At 41.3% G+C, this 13,148-nt stretch overlaps 1 protein-coding gene across 2 annotated transcripts in view; it reads left to right on the top strand.

Annotated features, from left to right (window-relative positions):
- The window catches only part of A1CF (APOBEC1 complementation factor), a 167,189-nt gene that overhangs the window by 97,962 nt on the left and 56,079 nt on the right, over positions 1-13,148 (top strand). For both annotated transcript variants that reach the window (XM_069239876.1, XM_069239877.1), the window contains exons 5-6: positions 3,952-4,190; positions 10,328-10,492. In XM_069239876.1, coding sequence (XP_069095977.1) covers positions 3,952-4,190; positions 10,328-10,492 — 404 coding nt within the window. The remainder of the gene's footprint in view (positions 1-3,951; positions 4,191-10,327; positions 10,493-13,148) is intronic.

The following is a 13,148-nucleotide window of genomic DNA, read 5'->3' on the forward strand; positions in this document are numbered from 1 at the left end:
TGAAAACCAAATTTAGCAGTATTTTACTGTTAGGACATGTAAAACACATCAGTACATATCCCACCTTTAACATACACTGCACCCTGCCCATGGGGCTACCTAGGGCCTATCTTAGGGGTGTCTTACATTTATACAAAGGGAAGGTTTGGTCCTTACAAATGGGTACACTTACCAAGTCGAATTGGAAGCATAAAACTGCACACACAGACACTGTTGTGGCAGGTCTGAGCCATGTTTACAGAGCTACTCGTGTGGGTGGCACAACCAGTGCTACAGGCCCACTAGTAGCATTTGATTTACAGGCCCTGGGCACCTCTAGTGCACTTTACTAGGGACCTACTAGTAAATCGTAATGCGTTAGCGCAGTTTAGCATCAAAACGTATAAATCAGGGCCGTGGTCTCAAGACTTTAGGTGCCGTACGAGGCTGTCTCGTGTTTTCACCTTTCACATTAGAGGGCAAATGTGGTTAAAATATGATAATATTGGAAATGAGCTGAGGATTTCCCCCATATTTTCCTTGGTTTACAGAAACAGTTAATATTGTGTAGAACTAATCATCTGTGGAGACACTATGCAAAATTCACGGTCAACTGCCTCGAGGTTTGTGTCTTCGCTAGGGTTTGTTCTATGGATAAATTTATCTTCTTTATGCAACCTACTGATAACGTTTTACTGCTCTCTGTAACATCATTGAGGTATGTTATGTTATGTTATAATTGCTTGCAGAGCGCTTAAACTGCCCGAAGGCCTTGTATCGCTCATGCTGCAATGCAGAATCGCAATAGTACACAACATCATATGAATTTCAGCCTCTGAAGAGCCATGTTTTTAGGGCATTCCGAAATGAGGTTTCTTGAGATCTTGATCTGAGATTATGTGGCAGACTGTTCCAGAGTTTAGCTCCTAGAAAGGGCAACGACCTTCCTCCCCATCTTGTCTTTTTCATCTTTGGGACTATAACTAACCTAGCTGAGAAGGGTCTAAGTGATCTGCTCGGTATATAGAACAAAGCTAATGTTCTCAGCATATCAGGACCTTGATTATGTAGTGCTCTATGTACGTGGCATAATGCCTTGAATTGGATCCTTTTGGCTACTGGGAGCCAATGTAGAGAGGAGATTCCGTTACGGATAGATTGTCGTTTTGGAACTTTTAGGAGCAGTCGTGTAGCTGCATTTTGCACTCTCTGCAGTCTTTCTATAACATAGCACGGTGAGCCTATAAACAAAGCATTGCCATAGTCAATGAGAGATCCTATCAAGGCCTGGATAATCAATCTTTTTGAAGCTAAAGGTAAAATCTCCAGGACGTTCCTCAGAGTCCTGAGAAGAGCAAAGGAGGTGCCAGCAACTCTGTTTACATGTTGTGACATTGAAAGCTGGGAGTCCAGCCAAACTCCCAAACTTTTAATAAGGTTTTTTGGAAGTGGGAGAGTACCCACTCCTCCTATTATGGCTGGATTGACCAAAAGGTAAACAACATCATTTTGTTTTTTCCGTCATTCAGATTCAATTTGCTTTCTAACATCCAAGCAGCAACTGCTTGTGGGCAGGGACCTAGTGCAGTCCCAAGATCCGGTTTCTTATTGGAAAAGGAAACAATAAGTTGGGTATCATCTGCATATGGCACCAATTTTACGCCAAATGACTGAACAATCTCTGCAAGTGGCAGCATATAGATGTTAAACAGTAGTGGGCTTCGGGAGGATCCCTGGGGAGCGCCACAGCTGCTCATAATGCTTTTGGAGATGCAGGATCTGTCTAATACTTGAAAGGATCTTCCATAAATAAATGAGAAGAGCCATTCTAGAGTGATTCCAGAAATTCCAATCTCTTACATCCTCTTTTTTAAGATATTCAGATCTACTGTATCGAATGCCGCGTTGAGGTCTAGGAGGATAATGGCTGTTTCAATCCCTTTATCGAGCCTATTTTTTGCTTCCTCCGTAATAGCAATCAACGCGATCTCCATTCCATGCAGTGGCCTAAAACCCATCTGTGTGGGATGTAGTATCTTTCTCTCTTCCAAAAGAGCAGAGAGTTGAGCATCTACTTGCTTTCCTGCTATTTTGGCCATAATAGTTAGCAGTGAGATTGGACGATAATTGTTCATCACCTTCGAGTCTAGATTAGATTTTTTTTAAAGAGGCTTAACAATGACCTGTTTCCATAGGTCCAGAACTATACCGGAGGAAAGTGAGATATTAATGAGACTTATGATTACAGGACCTAATACTGGCTCCCACAAGAAGAATCTGAGGTGTTGCCGGGTCCAAGGGGGAACCTGATTTAATGGACCCCAGCAATCTTATTACTGTGTCCATGTGTATAGGAGTAAAGTTCAGCAGGGTTATCCCCTCCCTTAACTTCTGCCTAATCTCAGTAGGATCTCCTTTAGGAGTATTGGGAAAGGATACATAAATATCCTGAATTTTTTTATTAAAAAAAGTCACCAGGTTATCAACATGCACCTGCGGGGAATCCATAGGTTCTATATCGTCAGGAGGGTAAATACGTTCTTTAAGAGCCTTAAAGATCTCCTTTGGCGAATTCGCTGCTGCTTCTATTCTTAAGGAATAATAATTAGCCTTTGCAATTTTAATTTTGGCATGATAGGAACGAATCGAGTTCCTATATTCCTCTTTCAATGAATCATCTTGCATTTGCCTGTAGAAAGCTAGTTCTTCCATTTGCATGGGCCCACTTCCCCCAAGGAAGGAAAGAATAAATGCCCTCCCCACCACCAGGATCGTAAATGTGCATCTCCATGATCCCTATTACAGAAGAGGCCACTGTATCGTTTGAGAGCCCCTTCTATAATAACAAAGTGTCCTAAGGACAGACAATAGCTACAACCATGATTGCACACCTGCTGATTTCTTTAATTTGTCCCCTGAAGCTGTAAGAAGTGGTACTTAGAAGCTTGAATTTCTTTAATCCATTAAACAGCAAGCTCCTCGTTTGAATATAGTTACCTTTACCAAGCTATATGAACCTTGAATGGTGCCACTATGAAAATGCAACATGGTTGCTAACGGATCCCACATTGCTGTGTGGTACAGACAAACCTAACAATGTGGGATCCTTTCCATGGCATTCAGCAATATATTTTGTTGTCACACAAGCATTACTTGCATGTCTGGACTTTGAACCTACGAGGTTAAGTAAAACTATGAAATGGATCTAAGAACACCCAGGCTAGCACCAATTGCTCTTGAATGAGCCGGACACAAACAGCTGTCTCATAACATAGAAAGTGATCTCTGTCAAACGTATGGCATGAGCCTGCTTTAGAGTTACGCAGACAGCTATTCTGTTACAAATTTGACAGACATCCCATTGCCTTATTACAAGTGCATTAGGATATAATGCATTTGCAATAAGGTGGACGAGATCCTTACGTACAATAAGGCAGAGGGGATATCCGTTATGTTTATAATGGAGTAGCCACCCGCCAAACTCTAAACCACACCATGGCCTGTAAGGTTAGCATAGGCATGTTAATGACATGGTTTGTTTGAACAAGCTCTGTGATGTCATCCTGATACTCGCAATTCCAACTGCAGACCACCATTGAGTGTTTGAAACATAGTACTAAAATAAAGTGACACAGTTGTGGGCAAAGACAATCTTTGTATTTGGTATGAATGTGTAGACAGCAGGTCACCTCTGCATTTAGTGATGAGCCTTGTCAGAAATTCAATAAATTGACACCTGTTGCACATTGTGATTTATCCTCATATTGTTTGAACAATCAATTAAATGAGTACCATTGAGTTGAGTAGTAATGATGGCAAATATTTTTGGTTGATGGAGACAATTCAGTTACTGTTGTCTACTGTATCATTAGTTATTGCTGTTATTAGCACAGGAGGCTTTACTACAGAATGTGTTTATCAAAGAAACTTTATACCTAAGCTGTGTTAATAAAGCTGTTGTTTCACTGCCAGAAACGGGCGACTTCTTGGGGTTTGTGCGAGTGTTGACAACTGTCGTCTTTTTGTTGGTGGAATTCCTAAAACAAAGAAACGTGAAGAAATACTGGTTGAGATGAAAAAAGTCACCGAGGGGGTGCTGGATGTCATTGTGTACCCCAGTGCCGCGGATAAATCAAAGAATCGAGGGTTTGCCTTTGTGGAGTACGAAAGTCATCGAGCTGCTGCAATGGCCAGGAGAAAGCTGCTTCCAGGTAATACTCCTAATCTGTTACCTGCACAAAAAGTCAAGTTGGTACCATATTATATGCACTTTTCTTATTGTGAATGATAAATAACACTTTTACAGTGTACCAACCTTCATCAAAATAGTGTCTAATTATTTTGTATTATCATGAACATAAAGTATATGTTAAGTGAGCAGATATCCAACAAGGTTTCCTAGTGAAGTCACCAAACATGGCAGATTCTTTTGTGTTTTAACAATTCTCTTTTAAGATTTTAGATTGATTGCAACTCAAATATCATAGTGTCCATGTAAGCCCAAAAATGTCCATTAGAGGGGACAACAGTACAGCCGCAATTATCTCCCTTCCCACCCATCTCCACCCCCACCCTGAGCTGTTTACAAATAACGCCATCCTTTTATGTTCATTAGTAGCAGAGCTATGAATCATTCTCCAAAACTACTTGCCCACCCAAATAGGACTATAATCAGATTCAGGACAAGCAAGATTATGAGTATTGTAGTTTTCTTTCTGCCATTAAAACAATTGTAGGCCACCCCTCAGCAACAGGGAAATACAACACAGCCAAGTATTTGTATGCATTATGTATCATTGCTGAATCCACCCATGTCTCATGACAATTCTCCAATTGATCAGTTAGGCTGTATATGACCCTTTCATGTGACTCTACTTTGTACATTTCTCGGAGCCATCATGACCCAATATCAGGGTTACTGTTGGTTCTCCACAGTTCAAGTATACGAAGTTTTGCTGTTGCCATGGCTGCTGCAAACCATCTCTTTTGGTGATGTGTAATATCCATGTAGAGGCTAGTATTGTGTAGGACTGCTTGACTTGTCAGGAGTTCAGCTAAGTTTACTGTGTCTCTTGTTGTTTGTCACATTCTTGTCCAATAACATCTTAAGTATGGGCAGTCCCAGCACAGGTGTCCTATGGCATTGTTCTGATGCGCCCATTACCAGCATCATGCAACATTTTTTTAAGAAAAGGGTCACCTATGTAAGATTTTGTAGGATCCCAGCTTCAACCAGGTTACCCTGAGCTATTTATCATGGCATGCCATTATCTTGAACTAGTTATTATTATGTTGTCAGAGTTCTTTTTATCTGTTTCTTCATCCTGCAAAGTTTTTTTGTTTCATTGCTCTCAGAAGTTTATAGAAATACATTTTTTTTTACATATTCTGCCTAGAAACCAGAGTGCAAATACAACATGTGCAATATATGACAATAAAGATGAGGCCTGTAGGAAGCTGGTTCCTTATGTAGTGGACACAAAAAAGAGTTAACCTGTGTAAAGAGTTCATGCAAACCACAGAGGAATTACAGAGGCACAAATGACATCCTAAATGCTCTCTTTTGTGGTAGTGTGGGTGAGCAGTTAGGCATATCAGAGTGTAGGGCTAAGCATGTAAAGCACACACATGGGAAATAAGTGAGGCTTCCACTCAATAATGAAATCTGACAAAAACACATACTTTTGTATATATTTAGATGCCAAGATCACCAGAATCAGGTGAGTACTTTTCAAGATAGGAATTTTTAGGGTTTTCAAAAGTCAACAGTGCATTTTTCTGTGGCTGCAATGTTACTCTATGGGAGAAAAAAATATACATGGCAAATAGGTACTTCACAGCACCTTACAGGACCAACCTTTTGGACTTAAGGTGAGTACAGGGCAGGGTCCTAGGCCACACCAACAGGTCACCTCCAGCGGCAATGGGGCGGCCAGGTGCAGTGGTGCAGCTCAGCATCAAGTGCCCAGTGTAAGTTAATTGGGATTGGTCTGGTCACAAAGATGCTGCACAGGTGGACTGATAGTCTAGTCAGGGTGAACCACTGGGAGGTGGTGGTTCAGTTATTTGGATGCTCAGGATGTAGGAACAACAGTGGTCCTCTTCTCCACTGTCCGGGACAGCCGGGTGCAGAGGTATCTTGAACTGTCAGGTTTTCATCACCAGGGGCGGTCGCAGTACAGGCGGCCCACAGAAACAACCTTTTGGGATGGGCTAGGAGACCAGTCCGGCCAAAGCAAAAAGTGGGCTTGGGTCTCACGAGCCTGGGGGATGTAGGGACAACAGCGGTCCTCTTCTCCTCGGTCCAGGGAGTCTGGGTGCAGAGGTGCAGTGGATCATCAGGTCTCCATCACTAGAGGTGGTTGCAGTTGAGGGGGGCCTGCAGACAGAGGCTGTGGGTGAACTTAAGGTGGGCTTTGTCTCTGAACGGCCTGGGATCCTCGTTTTCACAGTTGGCTCACTTCAACTCGGGCTATGGGGCTCGGTGCAGTAGTTATGCCTGAAGTCAGGTTTTGATGGCCCGAGTCCTCAGAAGTTTTCTTTGGCTGCCTGCAGATACAAGGAACCAGCTCCTCTGCTCCAAGGGAAATCTCCTTGGTTATTTGCAAAGCACTAGCAGCTCTCCCAGTTTCTTGGAGGCTGCAGCAGCAGGACAAGTCAGTTGCTCCACAAATGTTGGATGCAGCAGGCAGGCTGACAGGGTTGGTGCCAAGTCTGTCGTCCTCCTTGGTTTTCGGGACAGAAGGCTTCTCGTCCACGCCTTCTTTTGTGTCCAGCGAAGATCTGTTTTCCTGATATCAGGGAGTCCCCAAAATACTCGATTTATGGGGGCATATTGGGGAGTGAAGGGAAGTAGATAATGGGCTATTTACCCTTTGGGTCACTACTCCCCCAGATGACCACTTCCTTTGGGGACTGGGCATCATCCTGTGAATAACTAATTCCACCACACAGAAGATGCCAGAATTCCTAAGGCTGTGTTCACTTCAGACTCGTCGCCCTAGGGGTGTGTTCAGCTCTGCAGTGCAACATGCCTCCTTTACATCTAATTTTCCCATTTGTCCAGATGTTAAATGAGCCCTGGGGCAGTGTGGGGCAGCATCTCCCTCTGAGGAGAATCCTGTTAGGAAGGGTGTGTAGCACCCCTGCCAGAGCAGGCTTTGTTTCTGACCCCAGAAGAGCAGAGGTTCTCAGCCATGGGGGTCAGAAACTCATCTGTTGGTGGCAGGCTGGCTAGAACAAGTCAGTTAGCCCACCAGCAGTTGGTAGGTTTTCAGGGGTACCTCTAAGGTACCCTTGGATGCGTGCATTAACAAAAATAATCACTCGAATCAGTGAGGCTTTATAAATATGGGATATTTGATACCAAGCATCCTTATTTTCAGTGAAGCCATCATGTAGCTGGGGCCCTTGTAGTTGTCTAGCACATGTGTTTAGAATGGCTTCCCTGTTCACTTATTATGTCTAGGAATTAATAAAGACAATGTAGGGGCGTATTTGCTCATGCAGATATACCCTCATCTGTAATGTAATGCATCCTGCCTTAGGGTTGTAAGGTCTTCTGAAGGGGTGACTTACAAATATTACAGGCAGTGTTAGGAGAAATGGCACACAAATGTATACCATGTAATGTTTTCACTTTTTGGAGCACCTTGTCACTCAGCTTGCAGTGGCAGTCTGCATGAGTTTGCTGCTGGGTCCCTTAGACTGGAATACATTATGCTATAGCCCCTTACGGACCCTCTTTAGTATCTAGTTCCTAGGTACAAGAGCTGCCATTTACCAGGGACTTACCAAGGTGCTAATGGTCTTGGCCACTTGGGGATTAAGTGACCAGGTTTCCTGTTTTGTGGAAGAAACACTGGTACTGGGGACCTGGTTAGCAGGAACCCAGTGCACTTCAGTCAAGATTGCATCAAAATCCAGGCAAAAAGTGGGGGAGAGGGGTATTGCAACCAGACCCCAGCTTCCTACAAGGCCGTATTACAAAAAGTGCCCTGGGGGCACAAAAGGCATGTGCTCCCGCTTTATGCACACCCAGAGCACTTCAATACTACAGAGGGCTCACAGACACTTGTGTGTCTCCTTCTGTAATACTCATAGTGCTGCCGAACACGTGCATCAGCCTTATCATGAGAGGGTATGCCGTCATTTGCCTGGGAGTATACCAATGAGGGAATCTCCTTGCCTTTGCTCCTGCATGATATTGTGGATACGAGTGCAAAGGCAAAGAAGCAGCTTATCCTATTAGTGTGCCCCAGCTCGCAGGAAGTTGGAAGACTGTGATTGGACCACCAGACACACTCCTGGAGGCAGGTGCAATCAGTCACTGCACCTGCCTCCAAGGGGATCTCTCTCTCCTCTTGAAAGTGAAGTTGGGTTGTAACCTCCATAATGACACACAGAGCAGCTTGTAAACCCCTGCTACATATTTTATTTGAATGCTGTGCTCCCATGGCAGCTCAAGTTTGTGGCTGTCCTGAGGGTAGTGCAATCACCACAATAGGGCAAACTTTCCCTGTTTGCGCCCTGCGCACCTTTTGAACGGTGCGCCATGAAAGGTGTCCAGAGAAAGTAGCCCTGTGAGTAATACGCCCTAGGTTGCTAACTCAGAAGCACACAATCTTATGTACACAGGGTCTAATTTGGCTTTGATAAACAAGTGCATCACCTTTCAAAATGAGTGCCTGATATTTATGTAAACAATGGGAATTGCCTACTTTATTTGCAGGACAACATTGCCTTCTCACAATCTACAGTCAAGCATCCATACATATCCCAAGGACCAAACTTTGATAGCAATGAGAATGATAGTTTGCAAATATAGGCCAGGGATCGAAGCTTTCTCCCAATACGTTTTGGAGAAAAATAGGTTGGCCTTCAGACAGAAATGAAAAATATTCCTGTTCAAGAACCATGTTTACTCTGTTATTATTAAGGAAATTAAAACGCTATGTCTGGACGCTCACGTATTCTTTTCTGATGCTGCTGCCAAGAGGCACAACGTTGTAGTGTGCACTTTATCAATACGTTTCATACTAAACCACCTATGGGTTATGAAATATAAAATCTCTGATGATAGTCACCAAGTTCTGCTTTTCTATCACAGATCACGCTTCATGATGATTCAAGGCATACACAACTCATCAGCAAGGGATATTCTGTTTATATTTGCCTTGCTGTGGTGTTTTGCTACGAGACATAATCAAACACACAATTTATGTTGACTTGTTCTAGTAATTGAACACAAGCAAACACCAACTTTCAAAGGTGTTCAGTAGAATTAAGGTGCTGTTGAAATATACCTAAATTAAGGAGGTACTGCTGTGTTCTGTCAGGCTGATTATCTGTAGATATAAGCACCATTTTGTTCATGTATAGCTCTGGAAATTAGGCAGTTCTCTGTTTCTGTCTTAAATAGGCAAGCAGACAACACGGGCGATTAGTTTTCAGTGAATGAAAAATTAGATTGGCATTAATGTTTTTCACTACAAATATAGAGGTTTTATGGATCACTGAATCCTGATTAATTATGCAGTCAATATAGCTTGATTAATTCTGGACACATGCAAACATAAGTTTTCTACCAGATAACACCTAGGAAGTTTGAACTATGCCAATGGTAGAACTAACAAAAACAGTTTTACTTTTCAGTATTGTTCCTAATAGCCATCAGTTAATGTTTTTTCAACAATATGTATATATACTAAATCTCATGCAGTTTGCAGACAACAGTTTTAAAAATGTTGTAGAGAAAACCATTGCAATATCTAGGTATGACAGAAATTAAGAAGCCAAAACTCAACTTGAGTACCAGTTTTAAAATTAAAACTTTCCGATTCCAAATAATACTATTGGCGCCTCTCATTTCACATCTTAAGCCTGTAGACAACCCAGCCTCTCAAAGAAAAAAACAAATATAGACAGACATCACAAACAACATGAATAAAGAGACAACAGAAGGAGAGGAAGGAACATAATGGTCTATCTAACCATATTTTTCTTGCTAAAGTGTAGTACTTTAATCCATCTTTAAAATAAAAGACTTTAAATGGTTTCCACATTGAATCGAATTTGTACAGCGTATTTATTTGACAAGCTGCTCATGGCTGATTAAAAATGTCTCTCTTACCTACTCCAAACAGTGATACTCAGCTGTGACACACTGTGGCTGATCTACATTACCAATGAACAACCTGTAGAGTCTACATACATTAAAATGTAATCTTTTTAGTTTTTATTATTAACATCTTGTGCCCACTGCAAACTAAGGTCACAGTACTTTAGCTTTCCTTCAGCTGTGGAGACATTACTTTCAGCACCTACATTGTATGAATGTCTTTCATAGGAAGGATCCAGTTATGGGGCCATCCAATTGCCGTGGACTGGGCAGAGCCTGAGGTTGAAGTTGATGAAGATACAATGTCATCAGTTAAAATCCTGTATGTGAGGAACCTAATGTTGACTACTACTGAGGAGACAATTGAAAAGGAATTCAACAATATAAAACCAGGTATTGTAACTCTGTTGCCTTGCTATACATAACAAGCGGTCTTAAAACAATAGTACCACTGTACTTAACTCAATAATGGGATTTCATGTTTGGGTTAATTTTTACAAAGAGACCAAGCATCAAGGTTATTCAAAAAAGCTCAAAGTGTGAATGGCTAGTGTAACAACATACAGCTGTTCTTTCAAAACGTGCAGTCTACATCTGAGCTAAAATCTTCGCTTTAAACCTCTAGTATTCTTTGTGATCAGATCCAGGATAATGTATCTATTGGCCAGTAACAGAATGTATTCCATGATGATTTATTGTAAGATCTAATGTAATTATAACTAGAGTGTTACAAAGGTATAGCATCATACATATCGGCATGACATACCAGTTTCTGTGCATTGGATATGTTTAGATGTGTGCCCTGATTGCTGCTGTGCCACAGTAATGGTAGTCTTTCTCCTATTGCTACCAATGTACTTGAGATGGGGATTTTATTAAAAAACAAGTGTGTTCAAATAACTCTAATCAATATTATATATAAAGGGGAGGTTAAGCTGTGTGTGTGAGTGAGAAGTTTAATGGTAAAGTAGAGAAGTTAAGTTTCTTATCTGGCCTGATATCAGGATTTCCAGGAATAGGCAGGCCATAAAGTTTGACAGGGTGCGTGGTGGAGAGGAGGTGAGAGAGAAGGGATTGAGTTCTCCTCCAAGAAGAGTCTTTGCAACCTGTACATGAGAAATATCTCCTTTATCCACCTCAAATATCCTCCTCCATGTCTTCTTTAAATTATACCTCTACCAGAATGCATTAACAGAGTCTGTCACCTCCAAGCACAAGGGCTTCTTCTCTGCTCAACTGAGGTTGCAGTGAGGCAGATCGTGTAGTTCTCAACCTTCTCTGCAACAAAGGCAAACACAATGTGTGTCTCTTCCTTGTGAGTGGGGAAGGTTGGCTGAATTGGCTGAATTCTCATAACTGTAGCTGGTCTGTGGGTCCCATTCAAATAGCAAAGTAACACAGTTGAAAGGGAAAATAGTAAAGACCCGGGCATGGGCTTTATTTATGTGTTTGTCAAATCTATGTGATTAAGGTCAGGTGAAGGCTCCTGTCCTATGCTTTTACAGGCTCCATTACGAAGATCTTCACCTGTATGCATGCATATAATATTTGGTCGTAATGCTAGTTGTAGTAACTTAGCAGTCATAATTTTTGTCATAAAAGCATAAAACCCCTCATGTAAAGAGTGCCGACCTTTAAATCCTACTATTTGCCCATAATTTCTGCTTGGAATTGGAGAATTCCATCTAGGCAAAGATTTCTGACTATGCACAGGCGGAAAAACATATGTGCAAAAATCTTGTTGATAAATTTCTATTTGTTAATTGGGTTGAGGATATCCAATATATATTGCATGGACAAATACCTCTACATCAATTTTATAGATGCAATAATTATCAGGCCTTTTGCCCTCATTTTTTCAGAGCTCTGTAATCACAAAGGCATGCAACTTTGGTAAATATTCGAGCCAATCAGACAAAGGTGTCCCAGTAGAATTAATAGTATGCCCTAGTTATACAATGAAATTTGAGATAATCTCTGAAAGAATCACAATGTTGTATAACAGAAAGCATCAAAATGCAATTTGATTATTCAACTTTGTCACAATAGGAATTAAATATATATATATATATATATATATATGTATATATATATATATATAGAGAGAGAGAGAGCGAGAGAGAGAAAGAGAGAGGGAGAGAGAGAGAGAGAGACAGAGATATGTAAAAGCAACAGCCCAGAGTGCAGAAGCTGTAATATGGCGGTCCAGGTGGGGTTCCGGTAACCCAAACATACAACCAGTACTCCCCTGTACAAGGGAAAAACCGGCCTCCTTTGCATTACTGCAAACCATACTTTACTCAGAAAAAAGCTTCCCTTTCAGTGTGTTTCGGTTGTAGCCTTGGTCATGGATAAAGTGGGTGTGACAAACACATTCTTACATATTAATTAACAGGCATGCTTTACTCAGAAAAAAACTTTGCCTTCAAAACATTTCGGGCGTAACCTTGTTCACGGATGGAGTCTGTATAACAAACACATCTTCATATATTAACAGACATAGAAAAAGGACAACAGAAAAACAATATATTGAAAGAGTCCGAAATCGGCCGCCATATTGAAAAGTAGTATTTCAATTTGCATTGAGCTGATACATACCCACAGAAGTATTTCTCAGCAAATATTTGGTATATATATCTATAAAAGTGAGAATTAATCTGAAAACAAATAGTTGAATCACCTCTTGCGAGCAAACCAATATTTTAAATATCTAGGCATTATAGCTCCATGCTATTTCTCACTAGCGGGTGCCTGGGAAAAACATTAAGATTAAATCAAAATACTGGGCATTTTACAAAATATCCCAACACAGCATAAAATACGCTGTGTCTACCTTTAATTTAAAATATTATCAAAGTACTAAACAACATGTAATGTCAAATCTCGCCCATGTGGGTTCATAATCTTAAGGACTAAACAATCTAGCCCCAGTGGGCATGTGTTCAAAAAAAGTAAATCAACAGTTCCAGGAACAAGCCCCAGGGGGAGTGGAAGGCTGGTATCTCACATTCATAATAAAATGCAAATCTGATGTAAGTAGATCAGTTCA

Source organism: Pleurodeles waltl, chromosome 6 (genome assembly GCF_031143425.1).
Source record: "Pleurodeles waltl isolate 20211129_DDA chromosome 6, aPleWal1.hap1.20221129, whole genome shotgun sequence".
NCBI classification, from domain to species: Eukaryota; Metazoa; Chordata; class Amphibia; order Caudata; family Salamandridae; genus Pleurodeles; species Pleurodeles waltl.